Here is a 26,941-nt window from a genome sequence, read left to right on the forward strand (position 1 = left end):
CACACGTCTCGTTCAGAAATTCACTTGACCCATTTCTATATCTCTAATGCTAATAACTATGCTAATTCAGTTGATCTCAGTTGATTTTAACCATGACTGACTCTCCAGATTAGACAAGCCACGTGGGGGCGGGGGTTATATCCTATATTATGGTTTGAGTTTGAGAATGATTAAAATAACAGCGAGGAGACCTGGATAAGCTTAAAGATGATGATTTTTGTCAGTTGTAGTCACTCACTTTCTGCCACCTGAAAGTACCTCCTTGGGGCCTTTTATTGACAAGTTGAACATTGTGAAAGGTTCTATACATTTTCCATCACATACCAGTACTGTTGGTGGTCCCAGACTCTGCCCCGGCTGATTCTGCATGCTCCTCTTTCCTGGCCTCCTTCCATCTCCCAGTCCTCCCCTCTCCACCTGCCCCGCCCACGTCCTGGCCCTCAGGACAGTTGTTTGCATCTGGTCCTGACTCAAAGGTGCTCTCGTCCTCCTCTTCGTCCTGGGAGGAGAACACGGTGCTGCCGGAGAGCCGGTTACTGTCCACGGAGGAGAGGCGGGTGTGGCTGCAGAAGCGGCCCCTGCCCTCGTGGCCCGAGTTGCTGTAGCATGATGTGCTGTAACAGGACGTGCTGTAGCAGGAGGTGCTGTAGCAGGAAACGTCGCAGAACTCGCACTCAGTTTCACCCCGGGCCCGATGGCTGCTCCCTGGATTTCTTTTTCCAACTCCATTACTGGAATCCCCCTCCTCGCTTTCAAGGTATGAGAGAGAGATCCTTCTGACTGCTGCATGCACTCCACTTCCTTTATCACCTTCCAGGAGCTGGTTGAGTTCGGAGAGCCGTTCAATGGAGAGGCTGCGTGGTAGGGAGCGACAGCAGCATGGACCGGGACACTCTGGGATCTGACAATACATTTGATGAGAGAGACCACTGCAAATGTCAATTTCAAAATATAAAGCAGTGCCGAGACATTTTAATGGGGAAAGACGATTTGAGATACTTGCGTGGTCAAAGAACGAACTAAACTCATAGCTCAAGGCAGCAAAAATATTAGGCTATCGTATATATAGCAACTATACTAATAAAAATAATTCCCATGATTCCAACGAGTCCTACCTGAGAGGGTGACTGGGTTATCTCATCCTCATCTTCCTGGGCCTCCTCTTCTCTGTCTTTGGAGTTTTTAAGTGTAGGTGATGTGGCTGTGTTGTCCTGAGTTGTGCTTGTGTTCTCGCACTCTTCGATGTCCTCCTCCTCCTGGCTCGGCGCTCGATGCTGTGCCGAGGGGAGACTGTGGAGGAGGTGGTGAATGCGGATGTAGTGGGATCGGGGCGTCTCCGGCTCGCCGCAAGCCGAGGCGATCACGTTCTCCAGCTCCGACACCGGCAGGGAGCAAGGGCGGGTTTTACGCCGGAGAGGACCTTGGGAGTTGTTCGAGAAGAGGCAGGCACAGGGACCGTTGCTGCTTTCTCCGCCCGGTGATACTTCAGTTGTTTCAATGGGTAAATCTTGGGATGTGTCAATGCTCTGTGCGGTCACAATATCATTGTTTGGACTTTCAGTATTTTCAGTTGGCACATCTGGTTGGGCCTTCTTGTCATCTTGTTCTACTGTTATCCCCTCCTCAGCTTGTTGTATATTCTCTTCTCTATCTGCTTCCTCTTCCCCCTGCTGCCCTTCTTCGAATACTCCCTCCACTAGCGCTCTCACGGTGTTGTGAGGCGATTCTCCGTCTTCGCTCTGTACCTGCGGCTCAGTTGCAGGCGGTTCCTCCCTCACTGTGCTCTCGTCCTCCATAGCGACTTGTTCTACCTCTGCAGACGGCGACTCGCCGGTTTGGGTCTGTTCGGCTGGTGAGGCTGGAGGCATCGGGGTGTCGGGGTCAGGAGGGGCATCCAAAGGGAGGTCGGGCATATCGTGTCCCACGCTTAACGTGTCGTCGTCGGGTTCATCGGCAGCATTGTTGGCATCTGCGTTGATTCCTCCTTCAGGGCACGCTGATTCTATGACCAGTGAAACCTCCTCATCATCTGAGAAGAGAAAAATGTTTGTTATAGAAGGGATATTATTCAGCTCAACGCCGATTCCAAAGGCATAAGCAAGGCAAGCACCTTGTTACTCAAATGAGTAAGCCTTTTTGTAAATATTTATTTTGTAAATAGTTTTGTAAATATTTATTGAAAACTTTTTATGGGACAACACTGACCCTTAGTGAAACCAGCCATCCCGAGTTAACATACAAAACACCTTTGTTTTAAGGTAATCAATTCCACGCTACTACTGCAGGGTTGTTTGATTTGAAATATTTGTTGAGAATTTGTTTTTTTGCAGACACGAAAACCTCCACCTTTCAGATTCATGTTTTGCCTTTCAGATGGATGTTTCTATTTCCTTACAAAGAGCTTGCCCCTTTGGTGTTGCCTGGAACGAGTAAACAAAGAACAACAGATAGATGTTGGCCAATGACGACAGATGAGAAAACACTTGATAAGTGCCGTGACACTGACATTTCACGCTGCGGCGACAGTCTCTCTCTCTCATTTCAGTCCAAAGTATATATTTTATTATCCCTCAATAGCGGCAACAGTAGAAGACAAACACATCGACCACGGAGGCTGATCACATTTGGGGTGACTAAAAAGACAGCACCATGCATGCATATTTAGTTGTACAGATTCGTCATAATTTTCTTTGAACTTCTCATCACCGAAGCTATTCACACTCACCCTCTAATTGGGTTCATGGCACACACAAAAAAAAGTGTGTACCTGTGTCGTTGTGGTCTTATTATCAACATTATTAGACCCCTGGAAAGAATGTATCAGTCTTTCTCCTCCATTGCGCAATTATACTGTATATTCATTCTCAGCGGTCTTTATGGAGTGATATCACCACAGCATGTGTTGGCTGCTTCTTTTTTTATACAAAAGATCCCTTCTCTGAGGGTGCATACATTTATTATGTGTAAGAAACCAGCTGGACAACATTTGAATGTTTAAAGTTAAATCCAATTTTATATCTCGCAATATTGACATGAAATCATGCAAACGGGAAAGCAACCAAAACGCTTCGATTCGGCTGTGATGCTTGTACCAAGAGCCGCTTGTGCTTGAATGTCTTGGGTATGAATTATCTAAAATAAGTCTACTGTGCATGTAAACACTAATTCTCACTAACATGGCTGATGGTACTTTATGAAGCGAAATTCATTAGGTTCACTGCCAATGCATTACAAAACATAAAACAGATCCGTGTTCACAAGAACAGATTAGACAAGAAAATATTTGGCTGGTATGAGCGACTGGCAGAAATGCTTTAGCTATTCGCAATAAAGCGGCTGAGCAGAAATGCACAAATGTTTATAACACACCGACTGGTTGTTTGTACTTCATTCAGATCATTGTTGAAAGAGTCCGCAATTATTCCTTTTGTGTTTGTGTCGACATCACCATCATCTTCATGCTTCAATTCTCACCATAATCATCATGATATTGCTCATCTCTGTCTGTGGAATTTACTTCATCTGATTTGGCACTGTTGGACAGTTAGCTCTGCAGCACACCAGCTGTAAAACTTTTTTTTTGGATAGGTTTGGGAACCGCACACAGATTTCAAGTAGATATTAATGACGCCACTACAATCAAAAATCATTGTAGATTCTGCTGTATAATTTATGTTGCACACCACAGAGAAGCAAAGCGCACAAATACATTCATGCAAGGAGAGATGTAGAGTGCCAATTAGCCAAGGAACCATGTTGAAGTGCGAGGAGGAGCTTTTACAGGAAAATGCACTTCCTAATAAAAAGTAGTGCTTTGGTACAATCTCGTGACAGCTACAGGCATTTAATAAACAAATAAGTGAATCCGCAAGTAGCGGTTGATTAATATGTTTTAAAACACTGTAGTTAGTTTGAAAGTTTTAGAGTTCTAGTGCTTACGTGAGAACAAGTATGTATGTACATACTGTAAGTGCAGACCACTTTCCGAAACGTCAAGAGGGGATAACAGGACAAGGCAGACTGGCATTAATGAGATACCTGGATTAATTGATGAGGTGAGCTCAAAGCGGAATTGTAAGTGTCCACACACGTGATCTGTTGGCAACCTGCGACCCAGAGAGTAACTAACAACACGGTCCCTGTTGAAAATAAAGTAAACGTAAATGTAAAATAAAAAGCAAAACATCCATTTGTATGTATATGTGACATTAAATCAGGGGCCACCAACAAGGTGTCTGCGGGTGCCAGGTGGCCCCCAAGGACCACATAGATTAGTTTTAAAAAGAGTCTCAACATTGACAGTCTCACCAAAGAAGCAATTTGACTCTGGAATGGATACTTTCAATTGTACTGTAATTGATATGTATGGGAAAATGTACCGGTATTTTGAAATGATAAGATATTGGAAATGTACAATCGTCATACTGTAGAAGGGATTGTGTTAAACCTTGAAGCGTCTACTTTAAGTAATCAAAAAACATTTTTAACTGATAAAAAAAAGTCAACAAAGATTTTTTCTTGGACGGTATGAGTTTTACCCAATGGCATATTTTTCCAGCAGCCTCTGGACAGGGACAGACAGCTTCCCCAGGAAACGCTTGATGATGGGCCGACTCTTGGCAAACTTGTCTTTCACCTCGATCTCCAGAACATCAGTCGGTAGCGACAAAAAGTTAAATCTCTGGAAAAAAACAGACAAAAAGAGGAAAGTGCATTGTAACAATTAGACAGCTCGGCATCATTGGATTTGAAGACAACTTGATATGTTTGTGCTCATCGTGCATATTAGTTTAGCTCCTCTGATGTGTTTGGTTCCAAATGAGTTCTTGTGTGACTTGGGTAGCTGGTTGGATGCACAAGACAAGGAAAAGCGTATTGAAAGAACACAGGGGCAAGAAGGAGGAATGAGACGACAGAAGACAGAGACTGAAGTTTAAATATGTATTTGGTTGCATTTTAAATGACATCAAATGGCATTGCATCGCTGAAAAAGCAAAGTAATCCTGGGAAGAGGTGAAGACAGATTGTCCTGGGAGTGCCACGGTGATATAAGGAGGAAGATGAAAAGGAGTGAATAATTTAGAAGCATGAAACAGGGAGGCTGAAGACAGCTACGTGTGTGTTTGTGTGAGAAGGGTGAGGAACAAACTCAATGAAAGAGTACGGGGAGAGGCCTGGAGGAAGAGGGTGTGCACTAAAAGTGCTCATCTGTGAGAAGGAAGAGTGCTGCTGATGCTAGGAATAAGTGATGATGGTAAAAAAGGATGAGATCAGAAATTACAGTCATAAAACAGATATTCACCAAAAACAATTCTAAATTTCAAGAGCAACACTCAAACGTAAATTGAAGTAAATGTGTGATAATACCTAAATTAATAACCCGGAATTGCTACCTACTAAAAATGTTTTCCCCCGCTCATACACAATATTGAAATGTTCTCATTCATACTACTGAAACGCTCTCACACACACTACTGAAATCCTTTTCCACAATACACATCATACTCAAATCCGCTCGTATGAAATACTGAAATGTGGGGTTTAGTAGTGTGTATGAGAGCGTTTCAGTCATGCGTGTGAGAGGGAATCCTGAATTATTCCTCAAATTGCACTTATGGCCATAAAATTCACTGTGAAGTAAGGGAAAAAAAATATAGTCCAGCCTCTGCTGTTAAAACTTTGCGTTGTCTTAATGAAAATTCGACAGAAATGCGCAGATAAAGAAATGACTAACATATAGAGGGCTAAAGCTCAATTGGATTTGATTAACACAAATACCACTTCTGGCATTTGTGAAACACAATCTTCAATGCATTCACCGGCAGCAATCAAAATGTTCTCCACTTACTCGGTAACAGCACTTTCACCTCTGGCATCTGCCAGGCATGAACATGGTTTTAAGTGGACCGTGTTTGGCAGGTACGATGAGCAGCACAGATGGAAGTATTAGCGTGTGTATACCTCTGAGTTCCACTGCGGGTTGACTGTGTTGCAGACAACGCCGGAGCGTTTCTCCTGACCATGGTGCGGCAACGAGGGGAAGATGCTATGCTTTCCAGGCTGAATGGAAAGCTTGAGGTACGGGTCGGGATTGAAGAACATCCCCTTTTTCAAAGCAACTGCTTGGAGGTCTGCAGCATAGGGTGCATAGGTCAGTGGAGTATGGGAGAGGAATAACACAAAACTGTGAAGTTGATGAAAATTTCTCATACAAATGATATCTCTAACAAACTGAACAAATGATAATTGCAACTAGTATAGACCTGACAAGATGCAATTAAGGAAATAACCACGCCAAATCCTACAGGCTACCAGATAAATTCATGTCGCGCTCAATCATAAATAGCAGATAAGGCCCTGTTTTTTCTGTCTAACCTCAATTTAGACTTGCATAGAAGTTACATGAAATTACATATTTGATGTCTTTGGGCTGTGAATTGTATAGTTGATTGTGTTGGCTGGACAACACTGCTTGCTTCCTTTGCACATTTCCCACATGTGGCAAATGTAACAAAAATTGCTTCTTCCTTATAATTTAGGAAGGTAAATAACCTCAACATATATTGTTAATTGTGTTTCTGTAATAATTTGAGGCGTTGATTCAAAACAGTTCGAATCAAACATATTGAAGCTCTACATTTTCAATCGTATCCCATTTTGACATGGTAAGGGCTTATCGACCTTCTGACAAGCACACACACCAACTAAACAAACTGATGCACTTCCAACTAAAACTACTCATTAAGAGCCGCTGATTGGAGTGATGAGAACAAGTGCACTGATTTGATCAATTTATGTTCTTAGAGACAAAACAATGATGGGGGATGTTACTGAGAGCTGAAGGTCAAAGGATTGCTTGGAGAAGGAGAGAGGGTGTGAGTCACATTGATTCAAGAGCACTGGATGCGAGTGTCAAAAAAACACAGGTTGATTTCCTACCTGACAGTGAAAAGTTAATGAGTCTCCTGTTGCCCAGTCCTTGGTTGACCTCGGGACTAACCACCGGCTTTAACATCTGCAGAAGCAAGAAAACACGCTTTCATACCTGCACATATCGTCACAAGTCAAATTAAACTTTAATGACACTTACAAAGAAACTTTACTGCAGTAACCGCAGGCAAATATCAGCATTCAGAAATAACTAGGCCCAAGGAGGGAGGGACTATAATTACAAATTGCGCAAAAGTCAAGCAATTACATGTCGATGGGGATAAATTCTAGTCATAGGTACAGTACTGTGTACTTAAGTGTATTCGCAGAGGATAGGGACCGAGCCCTGCCATAAATAGCGAAAATCCACAAGTAATTGACAACTCCCCCAAAAGGTTTATAATTGCCTTTAGATGCCACAAGATGTTGTCAAAGCACTACTTTTTCCTGAGCGAAGCTCCTCAACTCACGTCAACATATTTCCTGAGTAACAAGATGCCACAAAAACTACAAAAACAGCAATTAATGAAAAAAGGTTCCATGCAAAAAAATAGCGGAAGGGTGAATTTGTGAATGCTGAATCGCAAACACTATTCTCTCCTTGTCAAAGAAATGGTAATCGGTCCATTTTTCTGGGAGAGGTTTGTGGTTATGTAAGACTTTTGCACAGTACTGCATAAAAAAAAAATACATTTGATTCACTTTGGTTCGATGTTTTTGTCAAAACTTAAAATATTTGCATGTCTGTGGTCTATTCTCCCAGTTTATTTCCAAGCCCAGTTCTCAGTCTGGCTGACAAGAGTTCTGTGATCAATACGTTGCCTTCATTATTCTGACACTAAATGTGCAGCGAGGAAGAAGAGGAGGAGAGGGGGGAGGGAGAGAGCGTCATTCTAATCGATGGGGAGAGCAGGAAGTGGATTGTAAATACTCTTGCTCCATCAAATGTTTTGCTGTGTGATGCCTGGATATTAATTTCTTTACTTATGTTTGCCAATTTAGGAAGTATAACAATGGAAGCTGCTGTACTTGAGGTATCTACAGTAACATGGCTAAAATGAATTAACTACACATTGTTTGACTCTGAATCTCGACCTCCATTCGGAGTCGTAAAATGCTGTTTGATGGGCATGGTATGCAGAGTATTGTTTTGAATTTGTCGGCATAAATATCACAAACTACAGTTTTTTTTAATGGTGTGTTCGGTCAATTGCAAACAGACTTTCAACAAACCTCAGTGGTTTATATTTTAGTTGTGGAATGTTTTGATGTTTTTAAAAAGCTATAAAGTTGTTTTAGTTCATCATTTCATCCACTAAATGTGATTATTGGGCATACGTTATGTGATGATTTGCATCTACATATGTAGAGATAAGTGTCATAAGCTGTTATATATATAAAAATAGATTCTCTACATATTTGAACTGATACTATAAAAGTTTGAAGAAAACGGAACTCAATGTGACAGTGAGTCAGACTTCCAAAAAAATCTACATTCCCTAAGTCAAAATGCTGTATGAGCTCTGATGGCTTATGCAACAGTCTGGAAGCAAAACAACAGAGAGACAGAAAACAAAAGTATTAGAAAAAGACAGATGTTTGGAGCATTTCAGTCTAATGAGATGCTAATCTGCCTTGGCTACTGGAGCCTAAGAGAAAAGTGCCAGCAGAGATGTCCTTTATTCTTATGAGAAATAAATCTAATTTCACTATCTATCTGCACCACGCGGTATGTGATCGACCAAGACATGAGCCCTTTAAAAATGTAAAGGGAAGAGAATGTTGTAAAATGATGTAAGACCAGGAAAGGTTTCATGCATAAAAGATTGCAACCACGAACAGTTCTGTTTATAAGCTCTAAATACACCAAAGCTTGGACGTCAGCTTCCCTGTTGTGGTATTTTGCCCTTTCTTCAGTGCATCCTGAAGCTTGTCGGACATAGCGGTGGACGGAGTCTTAATGTGAAGGAAGTAAGACAAATAAGTGCAGCAGAGGTCAGGTCAGCTGACTGAATTGCTGTTATTTAATGCGGATCTCTTTGCAGCCATGTCGTGTCTCACTCACAGTGTTTCTATTATGCTGCTGGGCAAACAACCATAAAGTTGTTCTGACATTTAAGAATGAAAGCCATTGGTAGAAAATCAATAAACTTACCAGAAAGTAATTACCATCATAAGACGGACTATATTGTATAAGAGTTAGACCGTGGATCTGTGTTGTGTCCAAGTGTTTCAAAATCATTGTTCTTGTTTTGTTTCAACAACTAGTTTAAAGTTTATTTGATTTTATTCAATTCACCTCCTTGATTGTAATCTTAACTTGTATTAGATGTATTTAGATAGGACCTTGAAGAAAGTGCAACATGTCATTAAAAATGCCAAGTATGTATGTCTGGGTGTTTGAACATTATCTACTTCCAGGAGCAAATAAAAAGTGTGATTTTAGGCACAATATTATGATGACTATTGAGGGCATAGACGTTTACTTACTGTCTGAACATAACAATATCCATCCATCCATCCATTTTCTGAGCCGCTTCTCCTCACTCGGGTCGCGGGCGTGCTGGAGCCTATCCCAGCTATCATCGGGCAGGAGGCGGGGTACACCCTGAACTGGTTGCCAGCCAATCCCAGGGCACATAGAAACAAACAGCCATTCGCACTCACATTCACACCTACGGGCAATTTAGAGTTGTCAATTAACCTACCATGCATGTTTTCGGGATGTGGGAGGAAACCGGAGTGCCCGGAGAAAACCCACACAAGGCACATGGAGAACATGCAAACTCAACACAGGCGGGGCCGGGGATTGAACCCCGGTCCTCAGAACTGTGAGGCAGACGCTCTAACCAATCGGTCCACCGTGCCGCCCATAGCAACCTTATACTATCCATCCATCCATCCATCCATCCATTTTCTGAGCCGCTTCTCCTCACTAGGGTCGCGGGCGTGCTGGAGCCTATCCTAGCTGTCATCGGGCAGGAGGCGGGGTATACCCTGAACTGGTTGCCAGCCAATCGCAGGGCACATAGGAACAAACAACCATTCGCACTCACAGTCATGCCTACGGGCAATTTAGAGTCTCCAATTCATGCATGTTTTTGGGATGTGGGAGGAAACCGGAGTGCCCGGAGAAAACCCACGCAGGCACGGGGGAGAACATGCAAACTCCGCACAGGCGGGGGCGGGGATTGAACCCAGGTCCTCAGAACTGTGAGGCTGACGCTCTAACCAGTCGTCCACCGTGCCGCTAACATTATACTAATATAAATATAAATTAGTTTTTTTTTTTTTTTTTTTTTTTAAAAGGAAATTTGTGTCTTGTCTCCAGATAAGGACTTAAGCCAAATAATTGGGTCTTTTTTTTTTGTCAGAGCACATATTGCTGATTTCAGAAATTGGTGCGTGCTTCATTGTTGTTGAACACATACAAATTAGTTTTTATCACATTTAAAAAAAAAATGTTTGTTAACACTTATCTGAGAAGCCGAAGAACAGACACAGCTGATCCAAGTAGTGCCACATACCAAGTATATGGTCTGAAGTAGAAGCAGGAAGGAAAGCCTTTTCCGTTGCTCCAAGGCTCCCCACAAAGTTAAAAAGTGTAATTTACTTTTAGCCATTCAGCTAAATACAAATTGACAAGGACTGAAGCCAAGCTAATAATTATTCTGTGCATGCTGAACACACTCATATCGATATCATTAACACAACATGAAGAGGGCCACTTTGGTCCATATAAACCACTGAAGTGGCTCACCCCAAGGTTGTCAGAAAATCAGCTCAATTATTTAGTCTGAAACAAACCACTACCATTGCAGGTAAACAATATTGTCTATAAAACTGTTCCATGCATTTATTTGATATGCTTGATATCCAGCTCAAGGTCCAGTATGCTTCTTATGCTCACTAGTAAGACAAATTATAGCTCAATGGCATGACTGTCTTACGAGTAAAAAAAACATTTCCACTGCTAATCCCACTTTTTGTCTTGTAGTTTGCAATTTATCCTTACTAGTAAATTGCTTCGCTGCACAACTACCACAACTAGGTCCAACTCGTAGGCATGTGTCACACCCGAGGAGCCTCCTGGATTCTACCAGTAGTACCAAAATACCCACAGTGGTAGTTTTGCCTCACCAGTAACATGTCATTTTCCGACTACTATGCCAAATTTGTCCTTCAAGTATGCAGAAATGTCACATGGTAGTAGTAGTCAGTATTGTTAAAACAAATGAGACGCTTTTATTGGTAACGAAAATTGTTTTTTTTTCAGGCGGCTGCAAAAAGACTAAATACTGTAAAAGGGAAATGTCAAATGTCATCACACTTCAGTTTCAAATCACGTGGCTGTTAAAAGAAGTCGATACGTCAAGCAAGATTAAATATTGAGCTTTACCCAAGCTATCCAAGAAAGCCTCATCCTCTTTGTGCTGTCCCTTTCATGGTGACCGGGAGGTAGCAGTCCCAGCTGAAGACACATGCAGTCCATCACATGCATACATAGAAATACTTCTCTATCGGCAGCCTGAACTGGACTGTCCTCTATTATCTTGACTCCACCCTCCTGTTCTCCTATCAATGGTTATTTTTATTCATTTGTGCTGAAGAAGCGAGTATGGATCAAGTTCTCATCCCATCAGCATTTCCAAAGTGCCCGCAGCAGCAGATTGAGACGGAACACACGGAAATACAATCCCTTCTGGCACTATAGGCTCTGACTGATAGACTTTGGAATGACAAGACCTAGTTTCGTTATGTATTTGCAACATATTACAATGCTCCTTTGACCTCTGTGATGCTAATTTAAACTCTTGGCCCAGCATGCGAGAACACAAAGATCATGTCAAAAGTGGTGCATGAATGTAATGCATCACTCGGAATCAAAAGCCATCACGATGCGTGTTGTCATGGAGATGTCCCACATGAGACTGCTCCGACAGGAAGACCTCAAAATTGAAGCGAGTACGTCTCATCGTCGCCAGCTACGATACGGAGTACGCTTGATGCAGACGGATGTGTGGAGGCTCACAAGTCAGATTCAACTAGAAGATCTGAGGTCGGTGTATAAAATTGATGCAACATTTGGTGAAATATTTTGTAGATCAAGGCAAAGGCTAGGAAAAAAAAAAAACAGACAGTGATGACTATCAGTGATGATAATTTCTCTCAAGTGGATAAAAGGTTGGTGAGGAAGAAACTAAGGAATACAATAGTCTCCCATATCTTGATGGTGAGAGCGTGAGAACAGGTGCTCGGAATACTTTAGTGTGTTTTAGTAAGTTCAGGAGTGTTTTAACAAGTTTAAATATGTTTACAGCGTGTGGGGAGTAAAACTATAAAACTAATGTATCCTCCGTGATACGCAGGTTTCACTATACATACATACATGTATATCTTCCGTTCCGCTTATCCTCACTAGGGTCGCGGGCATGCTGGAGCCTATCCCAGCAATCTTCGGGCGAGAGGCAGGGTACACCCTGAACTGGTCACCAGTCAATCGCAGGGCACATATAAACAAACAACCATTCACACAGACATTTGGAATGTGGGAGGAAACCGGAGTGCCCGGAGAAAACCAACACAGGCACGGGGAGAACATGCAAACTCCACACAGGCGGGGGCCAGGATTTGAACCCCGGTTCTCAGAACTGTGAGGCATATGTGGTAACCAGTCGTCCACCGTGCCGCCAGTTTCACTATAATCATATGAATATACAAAATGAATAGTAAAATGGTTAATTCACGAATTGGTCAGTTATTTTCCGAATGTCGTTCGATATAGTTGAAGGACAATTCCTAATGGCACCAGTTTGACCCAGGAATGGATAATGTCACTTCATATTATTATTTACTGTGGGAAAAATCGTAACAAATCAGAGGTTGACCAGCATCCCAAAATTGATCATATTGGACGGCAGAGGTTCAACAATCAATAATCTAATTTTAGATTTTAGTGTCAATATTATTAATTCTACTTCTGTCTGAGACAAATCGAACCAAATTTACACGTGACCATCGTAGACGTCAGCGTCAACCATTAATTTTCCCTTTAACAGCCATTTCTTATTCTGCTAGCGTGGAGTATCAGCACAGACAGACACAGAGAGATTAAACACACTCCCTCGGGTCTCAGCACCACAGAGAGAGCAACCAATACGATTAGCTGTTAAAGCGACAAGGACGTGATCTTTCACTGGCAAATACTGCCAGCTGTGCTCAAAAGGGTATCCGGAAAAAGCTGGAGGCACAACTGTCACTAGAGTAAACCCATGAATGTTTCCCCCCCTGCTTCATTTGTTATCAATGTGTACAGTATGTAAGCAGAGATGATAAACAATGCAACTGCAGCATAGAGTCAAGCTATGACTTGACGTAAGACTCACAGGCTTTTTGATGGTGAGACTGGGTGTGGTTGCCCTCAGCGCTCCGGTGACGCCATGGTAGTACTTGAAGCAGACCAGTGTCTCAGCTGTTGGCGGAACATGGCAAAGATGGGAAAAAAAAACTAATTTATTCAATTAACAAAACAAAAACAATCTTCTGAGGTCTACTGGAAGAGATGCAGCGTAAGAGAGCAAGAAGAAATAGCAACGACAATCCCCAACTATAAGATGTTGTCCCCACAGGGGAGAGAGAATATATTCCTGTGAGTATTCTTTAATGCACTCTTTGTGTGTGTTGTGGTTTCATGTGTTAAAGTAGCAGTTGTGCTAACAGTAACATCTATGCTAATTCCCATTAGCCTGTCTATAAAGACTTGCATTATATATTAGCATTAAGCTAGCAGGCTTTCGTTAAAACAAAATTATATGGTTTGGTTAAATATTTTGTTGTTTAAATCTACAATATTTAAGTCTCTTTCATTTTATGTCAGTTAGACAGTAAACTTCAACTGGGAGTGCACAATAACAGCTTTGGAGAACTGTACAACAAAGAGAGTGAGAACAAGTAGATTAAAGATTGTGTGTGTGTTTTAATACGTCTCACTGTACTGAATTTGAAGACAATTATTTATAAGACACATTTTCTTCCCAACGTATACGTCACGATAAACGGCTACATCGAATACAAATAACTTACGCATAATTTTTTTTCAATTCAAATGCACTATGGTAAACAAACAAGATATACAGTATGGAAACTTGAACAAAATTAAATTACATAAACAAAGATTTTCTATTAGGATACTACATACATCAAAATAAATACAAGCATTTTGTGCTGACAGTGCTGCTCTAACTCATGAATTCAAATTGGCAAAATTCAAGCTCTTAAAATATATTTTCTACTGAAGCGCTTTCAGTGTTGTAAAAATACATACATAGTGTATTTTACTTTCAAGTACATTCCAGAACAGTGGCAAAACCTCAAATATTCTTGGCCAAAAGTAAACACACAGATATTTTAATGTAATTTCTATCTAAAATGGTAAATAAATAAATAAAATATTCCAAAGGGACGAGAAAGGAACTTACAGTCACTGAAGTGAGAGCTGCAGTCGATTTTCCAAACTATTTGTCCTTTGTGAGATCCGTTGATTCCTCGGTTCTTATAATCCAGAAAGTTCTCAGATAAAGGCTCATCTGGAAAGACAGCTATAACCACTAAGATCTGAATCATTATTTTAACAAACAAATTATTTTATTGTTATGCGTTGAAATGAATGACAGGAAGCTACAAATTCACAACAACGCTGCAAAGGTTTTTACACATTGTAACTGTTAAGGTGAAAGTGTTCTGGTGGTTGGACGCAATTACATGAACATCATTTCAAAAGTGCATGAATGGCAATGCTGCAATAAGGACTTTGATTTGGACCTACTTTAAATAAGGTTAGATCCAGACTAAGGTGTGGACATTTCCAATAGGTAGCCTACCCTAAACACAACTTAACTATTGTTGCATCTCGCTTGCTATCCATTCACTATACCATATACCTATCCCCTCTAACTTGGGAAAAAGGCGGACTACAACCTGAAAGGACTGCCAGTCATGACTTTGAACAGGACAGGAAGGGATTGATCCCACACCAGCTGCACAATTATCAGCATTGTGAATCACTATACTAGTGAGGGCCATGTCTTGTTCCATTATATTGTTTGGGGTCAGTTTCAGTTTTGGCAATCTTCTTGTACCCTCGGCCATATTTATGTAGAGCAACGATTCTTTTGATCAGGTCCTCAGAGTTATTTGCCATAAGATCCCATACTGAACTTCCAGTGACCAATGTGACAGCATGTGAGAGCGAGAAAACCAAATTTAACATACCTGCAACCTTGTAATGCTAATGAGTGACATGACACTGGGGAGGGAAAATGGCTAATTGTGCCCAATTTGGAGATTTTCATAAGGTGTGTACTCGCTTTTGTTACCAGTGGTCAAGACATCAATGGTTGTGTGTTAAGTTATATATTAAGGAGACACTACATTTACTTTGTTATACAAGCTATACACTGACTACACTGTAGCAAAGTGTAATTTCTCCAGTATACTTCCATGAAAAGAACTAACTATGCACAAAAATGTGCAAGAAATTGAATTATTGATTCTGTTGACAGTGCTTCTGGCATTTTCCTACTTGTGCGCTGTGACATTATTTTTTTATTTTTTAAATATAAAAATGCCAGTAAACAATAAACGCCGAGAACCATAACATCCTCACATTCACTTACCGACGAGATACATTCCAATCCAGTCCCCAGCATCCACTTCCTCCTTGATGTCCCATGTGATCACAAGGTCCTCAGACTGGCCTATAGTGTAGTACGAAGAGCTTACGGTGAGGGTGGAGCGAGTGTCTGGGGAGACCAGATCGGTGTCACTGGTTGACCGTGACAACCCCAACATGAAGGCTTCCTGGTTCAGACCGTTGACAGCATATGTGTCTGGGCCATAGCTGTGACGATCCTTACAGCGCTGGCGGCCCTGGTTGCTGCGGGTCGGTGAAGCCATGGCCGCCAGGCCGAAAAGGCGATTCTGGTACAGGTTCTGGAATGCAATGCATAGCAAGCCTTCAGTTCCACAGATAACAAAGTACAAACAATTGAGAACATTTCTAACGCTGATTCCTCCTGTGTATTTCTCCAATAACAAGCTAATCAGGTTGGTAGGCTGACACTGTATATCTCATAATGCTTCGTTTTCAGTAACCTTTGGTAAAGACCATAATTAGGTAACAGTACAATCTTACATACTCACGAAGGTTAGGGATATTGGGCTTTTTCAGGTGAAAATTCAGGATGAAACTAAAATGCACTATAACCTTAATTTGACTTTTTATACTTTTTGCACAAATTGCTTTTCTCAAACAAGGAGCTAAACGGCAAAATTCACAACAGAAAATGTCCAGTCTCTCTGTTGCAATCGACTGATAACACGATGAGACACGCTAAGCTCAGTGGCCACTTCTGTCTGAAAACTTCTGATCAATTGCGATCAAAATGTGAACGCCATGATAAAGATGACTGTTTCACAAATGAAATTAAATGAATGAATGAAATGGTATATTCATGGGTCATCTATTGTGAATTTTGCCATTCTGCTCCTTGTTAGAGAACAGCAAGTTGCGCAAAAAGTACTGACACATTAAATAGTTGGTATACATCATTACAGAGCACCGAGAAATAAACACCCCTATTTAAATTTCTTTTATTAACTCACGCACATTTGAATGCCACAACATCTTGTTGCTTTATCTCCAATTCTACACTTTAGTAATATTACGAGCTTCAAAATGCAATTTATCTATTTATTTTTATAACAATTGAGTTTAAAAACATACTGTATAATGAATGGACATTTTTTTATTTTTATTTTTTTTAAATCTGAGTGTTCTTTGGACTGCATTTTGTCTCTGCTCATGCTTTTTCTTGTGTCTGGTTTGTGCTGCTGATTTGTCTTTCACCTAGTTTAATTTGTTATGCTCTCATAACTGAGCATTGCAAGCTGTATAAGACATTTCCACATTCCCCCCACCCCCCATTAACTGTTGGTGGATCATAATGTTTGTAAAAGGAACAGCAAATTAAATGTTACGACTCTTGTTGCATTGCTGCATATTCTCTGTAGTTTTACTAGAAATCTGTATAAAGTAAATTTAAATACATCAGATCTATCAATCCATCTATTAATTTTGTGAAATGGCCCTTATAATAGTTGTGTCTCTTTAACACGGACACTGTGAATACATTTAAGTTGTAATGAAGGAAGACCATTTTCCTTCCCAGGATCTCGGATCATGTAATGCTCTAGTTAGAAAGGAGCTTCAGGGCATGGCTCAGCCAGCCTTGACGGACGGCTCTGTCTAAATGCTGAAGCACTTTGAGCATGCAGTTGGTGAAGAAGAGGCAGGTTGTTGGCACGCAAGGAAAAAAAAAATCAGGCTTTTGCTATTGTCACAACGCAACTGAGGAAAAACCACCATGAAAATGGATTCAGCCCACGGTTTTCTAACTAACACAATTAGTAGAGTATTTGGTGAATCCTGGCCAGATGGTGGTAAGCAGGGAAATGAAAAAAGAACTGGATGGTAGTGGGTAGTTGGTGGCAGGTGGTGTGTGGGGTAGGCTGGGTGTGTGGGTGTGGTGTTGGTGGTTTGGGCACTGACCTTGATACTACAGATCGGCATCAGCATAATGACCAGTCAACCCAAAGCAGACCAAAACCTGAGGGAGGTGTGAGGAGGACAGGGACGCTCAGTTACAAACCACAGAACAGAAAAGAAGAGGCAGCGAATGCAGCAGGTGTAGATCTAATATAGAATTGTATGTGAAACTATGTGGGGGTGGGGCGGACCATGGGATCATCCTTTCATACTTCCATCTTTTTCAGATAAAAATATGAATGATTCAGCAACAAAATGGTAAACAATCAAACACAAACAAAGAAAACATACCCACACACACTATTCCAAAGGTATTGGAACAACAGTGGGGCTGATTTCTTTACTTTTGCTGTAGACTGGACACATTTGGATTTGACATTAAAATATGAATATGGGAGAAGGATCAACATCTCAGCATTTATTTCCAGGTATGTTTATTCCAATTTTGATACCTAACTTAGAAGACAGTAGCTTTTATTTGAACAAACACATTTTTCATCTGAACAAAAGTGTTGGAAAAGGTGACTGACAGGTGTGTTTTATGGCTCAGGTGAGTGCTATTACATTGGGTATTCAAACAATAAATAGCAATGAATGCCTACGCTCAGTTTCAGATTTGGGTTTGGCCTCTGAAGACAATTATATTAGTTAGTGGAGTAACCAACATGAAATCCCGAGGTGGCTTAAAAGCAAGCGAATGTGAAGCTGCGAAAAAAATGAAAATCAATCACAGCCATTGTAAAAACATTGGACAACTCGGCAAAAAGAGGTCAGTGTTGTTGGATAAGAAGGTCCTGGCTAACAATGTCTGTTGTAGTAGTGGTGTGGTGAAGTTGACATCATGCTCTTTCACACCAAACTCATCCTACCAAACCTACACGGACTTTGCTTTCTTCACTGAGGCAGAGTCAAACGAGAACATAAAAGGGCCACCACCCCCAGACTGTTCTCAAAAATTAGAAGCATAGAGTTGTGCAAAACGTCTTATGTATCCGTATGTTGAATAATTGAGATTCAGAGGTAAACTCCTTTTGGTTAAATAATTGATTACGCATTGTGCCGCATGTATTGCTGGTGCACCTCATCTGTTGGGATCAGTTTCAGATCAAAAATTGGTTCTGATGTGTTTACTAAGATCATCAGTGAAGGAAAGAAGGCGAGTGTCCCAAACGAGTCACAACAAACCACAGAATACACAGACAACCATTAGGACAACCAGTCAATTGTATTTAAGCTCTGACAAACTGAAGACGATGAAATGCGTATATTTCATGATCATACTGGATCAAAGCTTTTTCACCACATGACGTGTGTAATATATTATTCTCTTCAAGTAATTTAGGCGCTTCTAGTTACCAGACTACAAGTATTTGTTTTTTAGCTTTCAAACAAACAAAAAAACATGGCCAGCCAACATGAAAAATAGTACAGTACGTTGATAATGTTTTTATGTGTGTGTCATTGTCTGATTAAAAACAGGTATGTGCACTTTCGAGGACGATACAATGGCACTTTACACCGACACGCATTTGGCATTTATCTTTATCGAAGTCACAAGCGTCCATCTAACCAAAGCCACAGACGGTACCGCCCACTTTGTTTGGAAGAAAATGGACTTTAACGTCAAGAGCCACTCGCCATTACTCTGATTTACGACTCCAACCGCCTACGACCTTGGATAATGACTGTAATTTTTTGAGCTGAGAATAGACAACACAGGTCTAATTGAATTGAACCAAGTCAGACTGATTCCGGGCAGGGCAAAATTTGGTGGCAGTGTAAGTCTATGAATAATGCTTATTTCATACAGATTAAATGCAATACTTTAATTACATTGTGGATTTTGAGTTAGCAGCAATGCATTTTAGGTAAGGAAGGGGACAATCAAGTATAGAACTTTTTTTTTTTCTTCAAAAAAGGACAACACTTTTTGTTACCATGTTGAAATCTGCTCCTGAATCTGTTGAATAAAGCTGTGAATAAATGTAAAGCCTCAATTTTATGATATTCCTTATTTTGAATATGGTTGAGATTAGAGACTGCTTGAAAGTAGTAATGTTTTTTTTTTCTGCAGGCTGTAATATGTGATACCATTGGACGTCATTGAGATGTCCTTGATTTGAACATCATCTTAAAGATGTAGAGCTGTTTCGTTACACATTCCATATTCCTCTGCCTTAACTATATTCAATAAATTAGCAAATTGCAGTATGCAAACGTAATGACAAATAAAGGAATTCTTTATCCATTCACGTTCAAATCCCCACAGTCCTCATTAGTCTTTCGTATCACATTATAAAGGTGACACACCTAGTTACACTAACATAGATGCAGCATTCTCCAGGGTAATATTCAGTTGTCCTTTCTGTGTTCTGAAATTCCCATGATGAACTAGTATAATTGCCTTCAAGATGACATAATTATTCATTGAGCACACATGCAGAGCAGGCAGTATAGGAGACAGGAAAGCCTGCAGGAAATGAAATAATCTCCTACTATAGCTCAATAATTATCTCCAAAGGTAGCCAGCCTTTCTTCAACTCATTGTTCATAACAAGGATGGGTAATTGAGGTTGTCAGCCAATCACTGCTGTCCACATGGACTCAAGACATTGTGAATGCTCCATTTCAAGTGGAAACTGATATGCGCTTTGAGCCCGTTTTGAGAGGGAGAGCAGATAAACTGGCCATAACACATTTGACTACATATCAAATATGTAGTTGAGAAATTGTTACAAGAAAAATGTTAAAACCGTATACTTTATCATGTTTGAATTTCCATACATAAAAATTTATGATTTGATTGACAGATAATATAATTTAAAGAGAGCACCCTAGTGACTCTTTGGAACATCCACAGAATCTCAACTACTGCCTTCCACCTCTGAATGACAGTTCTGAACACTTGTATGACAACTTTGGCATACTAGTGTGACTAGTGAGGCAAAACTACTAGACATTTTGGTACTACCAGTAGAGTCTGGGAGGCTCCTATTGTGTGACACATACACACGACTTGGGCATTGTGGGGTTACTAGTGCAGCAGAGTACTTTACGAGTAAGGATTGATTGCATACTAGTAGGCTAAAAGTGGCACTAGTGAAAACACAGTTGTAAGACAACTGACCTACTATAGCAATGACTTGTCTTATGAGTGAGAACAAAGAGCATACTAGTGCATGGACCTTAAGCCGGACATCAAGGTAGAGGTGCAGCGATTAATCGACAACTAATCGATTATCAAATTAATCGACAACTATTTTGATAATCGATTAATTGTTCATAGACCTTGTTGAATTTAATATTGTTCATATCCTTGCAATTTTAGCCTCTCAATAGTCAATATTCGGATTTATGTAGTCCTCCGTGAAAGCAGACTGACTCTTTGTTTTTAATCAAAATAAGACATTTGCAAACATCTGCTTTTGTTTTGGAAACAATAATCAACATTTTTGGCGATTTTCTGACATGTTAAGGACCAAACAAGTAAGTGAATTTTCTGCACTGTCAAATAATAATAATTATGAATTAATAATTATCAAATGTCAATTAATAATTATTATATTTTATTGCATCTAATTCATCAATTAATTGAAAAAATTATCCATAGATTAATTGATTATTAAAATAATCATTGGTTTCAGCCCTATCAAGGATATCGAATAAATACTCAAATGCCTTTCCATAGGGGTTAACTAGTAGGACAGGTAAGAATGTTAAAATATTACTTTAACACATGGCAGTACAGTTAATACATTCAAATTTGTTCATTACTATGATTAAGTTTTGATAACTGATTGATAAGGAAAAATACTTTGAAATTAGATCAAACTGGAACTCCACCAGCATAAGGGGATGGACTCTGTTGACTGTGTCGGCTCCAGTTACTCATTGGTGACCATGTAATGAAGGGCAGACTAATGGAGGAAGGTTAGCAATACTTCGTGGTAATGTGTCCCATTTGTTGTGCTCTTTGGTGCATAGCGGAAAAGTGTCCCTTTCTTATTTGAAAGCTGACTTTTGTTGACATATAAAAGCACACAGCCTGCAGTCCAAAATGAAACCTCAAGACATTGCTGGATACATTTATGAAATAACTGTGGTTGCATAAAAAGTGCAATCTGCCGTAGCATCTTTTCTCTCTGCCCTCAATGGTCTTATTCTTAGAATTCTCCTTCTTTTCACATCTTACAAAAAAGGCTGAAGCGCATATGACAAGTGGAGTCAACATTTAAAAGCTTAGTTTGACTATCGGGAATTAACAGTATAGATAACGACGTCTCTCTGACAAGTCGTTATTACATTTTAACCCATTCACTGCCAGCCTTCCCAGTTAACATGGATATTTGACTTGTAAAGTCTCGATGCCCTGCGATTGACTGGCGACCAGTTCAGGGTGTTCCCCGCCTCTCGCCGGAAGCTTGCTGGGATAGGCTCCAGCACGCCCCGCAACCTTAGTGAGGATAAGCGGAACGGAAGATGAATGAATTCATGAATAATGCTATCTTGAAAGGAATTTTGACTAGTCAGATTCCAACTGTAGACATCTTAAAACAGGAGTTACAGATATCTACATTTCAGTTGCCGATAAACACAATTCAATTGGAGACAACTGTAATGACAAACCTCAAACATGAATGGCAAAAGTTACAGTTGTTCTGGGTGAAATGACGCGGCAGATTTCTGAAATAACAATTGTGGATATAGTTGCGGCTATCTGAAATGGTCTTTTTGACTAGGCAAAATTAAATTACGGATATGTGCAACACATATCCCAGTCTAGCTGTTAAATATTAAAAGGGCTTGGCATAAGTACAAGCATACATCTGGGTGAGGTCATTTTTCAACACTGCAGATCTATCACAGTTGGGGTTGCAAAGGGGTGGAAAACTTCCAGTAAATTTCTAAAAAGTTTCAGGTAAATTTTCACCAGAATTTAAGTTGCGGAATTCAATTGTACTATGTATTGTGTCGAATTTCTAAACAAATTTCTTTGCAAACCACCAGCAGGGCTGCTACTACTGGCTAAGAAGACATCTCAAGGTAAAGTATGGAAATATAAAACAAAATGATAAGATTTTTTTTTCAGATGAGTAAGCCCTCTGAATAATAATACATATATGTAGGCGAGATTTTACGAAAAGGTACAGCGAGACAGGCCTAAAATATTTGTCGTTACAGTTTTACGTGTTTTTCATGGTTCCAGTTTTAAAGTGTCATCGCTGTCGCTTTCATGGCTTCTATTGAGACGGGCGCATAAATCTTCACTGACAACGATGTAACACCTAATGCGAGCAAAAAAAAAAAAAAAAAACAGAAACAGAAATAATGGGAGATTTTGACCCAAAACACACGATGAAAAATTCTATGGAAAACTGTTATATGATTGACAGTTTTTGAAAAACGTTTACAGATAACATGGAACAGATTTTGTCCTTTGAGTTGAAATTATTTAGAAATATTTATATTTTCACCCACCATTAAAATGTGGATAAAATAATACTTCTTTTATTAAGTGTAAACGAACACAAACTTTGGACATTCTGTCTTTAAAACACTTTCCTCCTGGCTCGCACTTATTGCTACGTTGAGTCAGTGGTGGTGGAAAATAAACACCGCAAAATCCTGTGATACTACAAATAATTTGTACGATTAAAAAAAAATAAAAATTGCTATGCAGTGAACCCACAAAAGGTGAACCACAATATTGCATGTGATGACTGTACAGCCTTTATTTTTAAATAAGTTTTTAATGCAGAAGCATTTTATGATTGCCCTGACAACTGTCCTGGATTACATCAATACCTTTGTTGAAGTTTTCAATGCAATAAAATATTTAAAAGAAAATAGTGACACACACTGAGATCCACTCAAACCTCCACTAAAATCCCCAACAGTGACACTTTCCTCTTATTGGTCATGGTTTTCATTATTATGACAACACAGATTTTATGATTTTTTTTTAAATGACTGGCAATATATTAGCAGTAACAGTCAATTGGACAGCAGGGTGAAAGTGCTATTTCGGCAAGACAGATGATCCTGTGCCTGACACAACGTATGCAATTTTTTTTTACACACTGACAAGAGTAATAGGCCTTTACAGGTCATGTGTTGCCCCAATATTTAAGAGGATTGTGAAAATGGGGAATCCCTAAACAAAGGAGGTGCGAACCCTCATTTGACAGTATCAAAAAAGAAAAGAAAAACAAAACGGTCAGTTTTTCAAATGCTGGCGGATTAAATTGTTCTTCAATTCTGGAATGACGTATACACAATTTACATTCAAAGACATGTCAGAATTTGTGTGTCATAAAGCACAAACGGCGATTCTCTCTCCCTGAGCTCAAAACAACAGTGAACAACAATGAGATTCCACTTACAACCGATATATTATTGTTCCTCTCGAAGGTTTTTGAATTTTATTCTACACGTCGTTTATGATACGAGTAGGAGAGGATGAAACGTGCGAGCGAGCGAGCGGGCGCTGCTGTGGGCCGTTGCTGATGTTACACGGATGCATCATCTAGCGGTTACACCGCAACAATGGTGACACTCCACCTACCTGGGATAAAAGAACCCGACGGTGGATCATTCTCCAGACGCGAATGTGAAAACCGGAACGGGTGCGCAATGGCTACTTTCCATCGAGCTCCATTCCCAAACGAAGAACGAAATGACACAGATAGACGAGTGAAAGATGAAGGGCTGATGACAAACACGAGAGACTGGAGTCACATCCTTTCCTCTTTCTATGGACCAAAGTGAAGCTTGACTCAACCAGGAATTCGCTTCCGGTTAAGGAAATAGACTACAATTTCACGCTTGGAGTTATCGGCCCAATTTTTGAAAAGGAAACTACTCTGGATAAATATAATTTGTGTGTCAAAATATCGTCAATACGTATTTAACGAGGTAAATTCAAATGTTTTCGAGTGATTGGACCTAGATTGACTTGATTTTATTTTGAAGGTCCCCCTTTTGCCACCACTGTAGATAAATGTGTGATAAAATAAGGGACTTTAGTGCCTCACAGCCAATCAGGACACGCGTCTCCCGAGGCTTCCTACTCGTCATCGGCTCTCAATATCACCCCCACCTCCCATATACAAGACGACAATCATAATTATTGTTCAACACAGTTACATTTTTATTGCATTTATTACAATTATTCAATACAATAATATGTTTGAAATTCAAGCAAAATCTTAGCTCTGTCATACTGTATCATTTGCACGATGCAATTCAATTTGATCGGCATTACTGCACTCTTGCACACGTGATTATTTGTCTATATAGTTGTCTGTCCAAGGTCAATCTAAAGACCGAGCTTGTAGCCCAATTTTAAATAAATTATCCTCACTGAAAATTATTTAAATGCCATTTATCTGTTCCAACAGCGCTTTTATTTTTGTTTTTGAAAATGAAAAAATGAAAACTAACACTATTGTAAAAAAAAAAAAAGAAACAAAAGAAACAGTGAAGTGAACCCTCCCATACTAGCAGTTCAACATTTGCAAATTCTCCTAAGCACATGTTTTTCACCTAATCCCCGTTATTCGCTGAAAAACTATTTTCTGCAACTTTGAGACCATGTGGCGGCATCTTGGAGTCTCAGAATCACCTCAAAGTGAGCTGAGGAGTTTCATTTACACATAAGTAGTGCTTTGCATCCATCTTGTGGCATCTATAAGCAATACCAAACCTTTTTGGGACACATCAATTACTTTTACTTTCTTTAATTGCAGCAGGACTCAGCCCATATCCCATGTAAAACATAATACAATAATGTAACGAAATAATGACTTTAATTTTTGTACATTGGGACAAGCCGAAAGTCACAAAAGTCACTGTGTTGAATGTGTGCCCTTAAGGGGTGTGACCTAGTGAGTGAAGTGAGGGGATGAAGCCTGGTACACACACACACACACACACACACGCACACGCACAAACACACACGCACACACACACACACACACACACACCACATATATTCAGAATCAATAAGCTCTAAAGTTCAACAGAATGTGCTACCATCGGTGTCACTTTGAATTATGTCAATCATGTGATTGGCTGCTGGTGTTGACAAGAGAAGCGAATGGTTCTCGCCCTGTGGGTCTTTTAAAAGTTCACATCCTAGTTGATCTACAAAAAGTCAACATTTCATAGTCGAAAACAGGCTTCGGAGAAAGTGTGTAGTCCCGATGGCGTGATCTTTTACATGCGATGAGAAAAATGTCATTGCAACTCTGAGGTGGTAGAGGGCCTCATAATAAAAATTGTAGCCTCTTTGTTCATTTTCACACTGTAAAAACATGTGTTTTTGAAAAGAAGAAGAAAAAAAATCACTTTTTTAGGAACGGTATCCCACTCATCATTAAGGTACAGTAGGTAATTGAGGTCAAAGATTGCAGATTGTATTGTAGCATGTTTTCATGAACAGTGCTGCTAATTAACTTCTTTTCAAGGTATCCATTATATACAGTGGCAGAAACCGTGCTGATCTCATTGATAGTGTGTGAGCATTTGGACTTTTCTTTTCACAATCCTATCGACATTGACACATTTCATTGATGCAAAGGGCGTGCACCACCTCTCTGATCACTCCCAGATTAGACGCAGCAGGGGGACTCTGCCACCACGTCGAGCTACAACTGCAGGATATCGTATTTCCTTTGGTATGAAAGGGAGCCACCGGACGAATGAAGATCTTTCTCTGTGCAGCCGACATTACAGGATCAACATATTCCTTGAAGCAGGTCATTTGTTTCTGTTTGGCTCAGGAGAGTATCCTTCTCTTATTACGACATGAGATGAAGTCTGACTGACAGAGGTCTGATTATGCTGTTAGAAGTCTTCATTTTAGCTGCTGTTGTTCGGCCTTAGTCTGCTCTTTGGAAACTGTTTCTCAGCAGGTTGCATATCATAGCAATTCACATACTGTATGCTATGTTGAAGTGAGTTGAGCAACTTAATTTAGACAAAAGTCACCATCTTGTGGGGACATTGTACAAAGGAACTATGTTGAAGGTAATTGAAGAGCTTCAGTTAGACAAAAGTAGTGCTTTGTTGACATCTTGTGGCATCTGTAGGCATTTATAAACCTTTTTGCGGTTCCATCAATTAGTTACGTATATTATTTATTCATATTCCGAGTTAAGGAAAAACAGGGCGGGAGGTCGACAGGCGAATCGATACAGAGTCTGCAGTCATGCTGATTATCAATTTGTCGTGGTGAAGAACGTTCCTACGCTCACCTATGGTCACGAGCTGTGGGTCGTGACTGAAAGAGCCGCTTGGCCTTCACATTGAGAGGAAACAGCTGAAGTGACTCGGGCATCTGGTTAGGATGCCTCCTGGACGCCTCCCTGTTAAAGTGTTCTGAGCATGTCCCACTGGAAGGTG

General features: G+C 40.2%; 1 protein-coding gene across 5 annotated transcripts in view; it reads right to left on the minus strand.

The window, feature by feature from the left end:
* The window catches only part of LOC133396410 (E3 ubiquitin-protein ligase HECW1), a 39,217-nt gene extending 14,937 nt beyond the window's left edge, over nucleotides 1–24,280 (minus strand). For 2 of the 5 annotated variants that reach the window (XM_061666257.1, XM_061666252.1), the window contains exons 1-10: nucleotides 24,102–24,280; nucleotides 15,606–15,921; nucleotides 14,409–14,537; nucleotides 13,317–13,402; nucleotides 6,940–7,015; nucleotides 5,962–6,131; nucleotides 4,539–4,681; nucleotides 4,039–4,139; nucleotides 1,116–2,029; nucleotides 325–901 (exon numbers count right to left, since the gene is read on the minus strand). In XM_061666257.1, coding sequence (XP_061522241.1) covers nucleotides 325–901; nucleotides 1,116–2,029; nucleotides 4,039–4,139; nucleotides 4,539–4,681; nucleotides 5,962–6,131; nucleotides 6,940–7,015; nucleotides 13,317–13,402; nucleotides 14,409–14,537; nucleotides 15,606–15,921; nucleotides 24,102–24,131 — 2,542 coding nt within the window. In that variant the 5' untranslated portion in view covers nucleotides 24,132–24,280. Of the gene's footprint in view, nucleotides 1–324; nucleotides 902–1,115; nucleotides 2,030–4,038; nucleotides 4,140–4,538; nucleotides 4,682–5,961; nucleotides 6,132–6,939; nucleotides 7,016–13,316; nucleotides 13,403–14,408; nucleotides 14,538–15,605; nucleotides 15,922–17,539; nucleotides 17,598–24,101 lie in introns of all 5 variants that reach the window. The other 3 variants (XM_061666255.1, XM_061666253.1, XM_061666254.1) reach the window with 3 other exon arrangements.
* Nucleotides 24,281–26,941: the final 2,661 nt, after the last annotated feature.

This window comes from Phycodurus eques, chromosome 21 (genome assembly GCF_024500275.1).
Source record: "Phycodurus eques isolate BA_2022a chromosome 21, UOR_Pequ_1.1, whole genome shotgun sequence".
Classification (NCBI taxonomy): domain Eukaryota; kingdom Metazoa; phylum Chordata; class Actinopteri; order Syngnathiformes; family Syngnathidae; genus Phycodurus; species Phycodurus eques.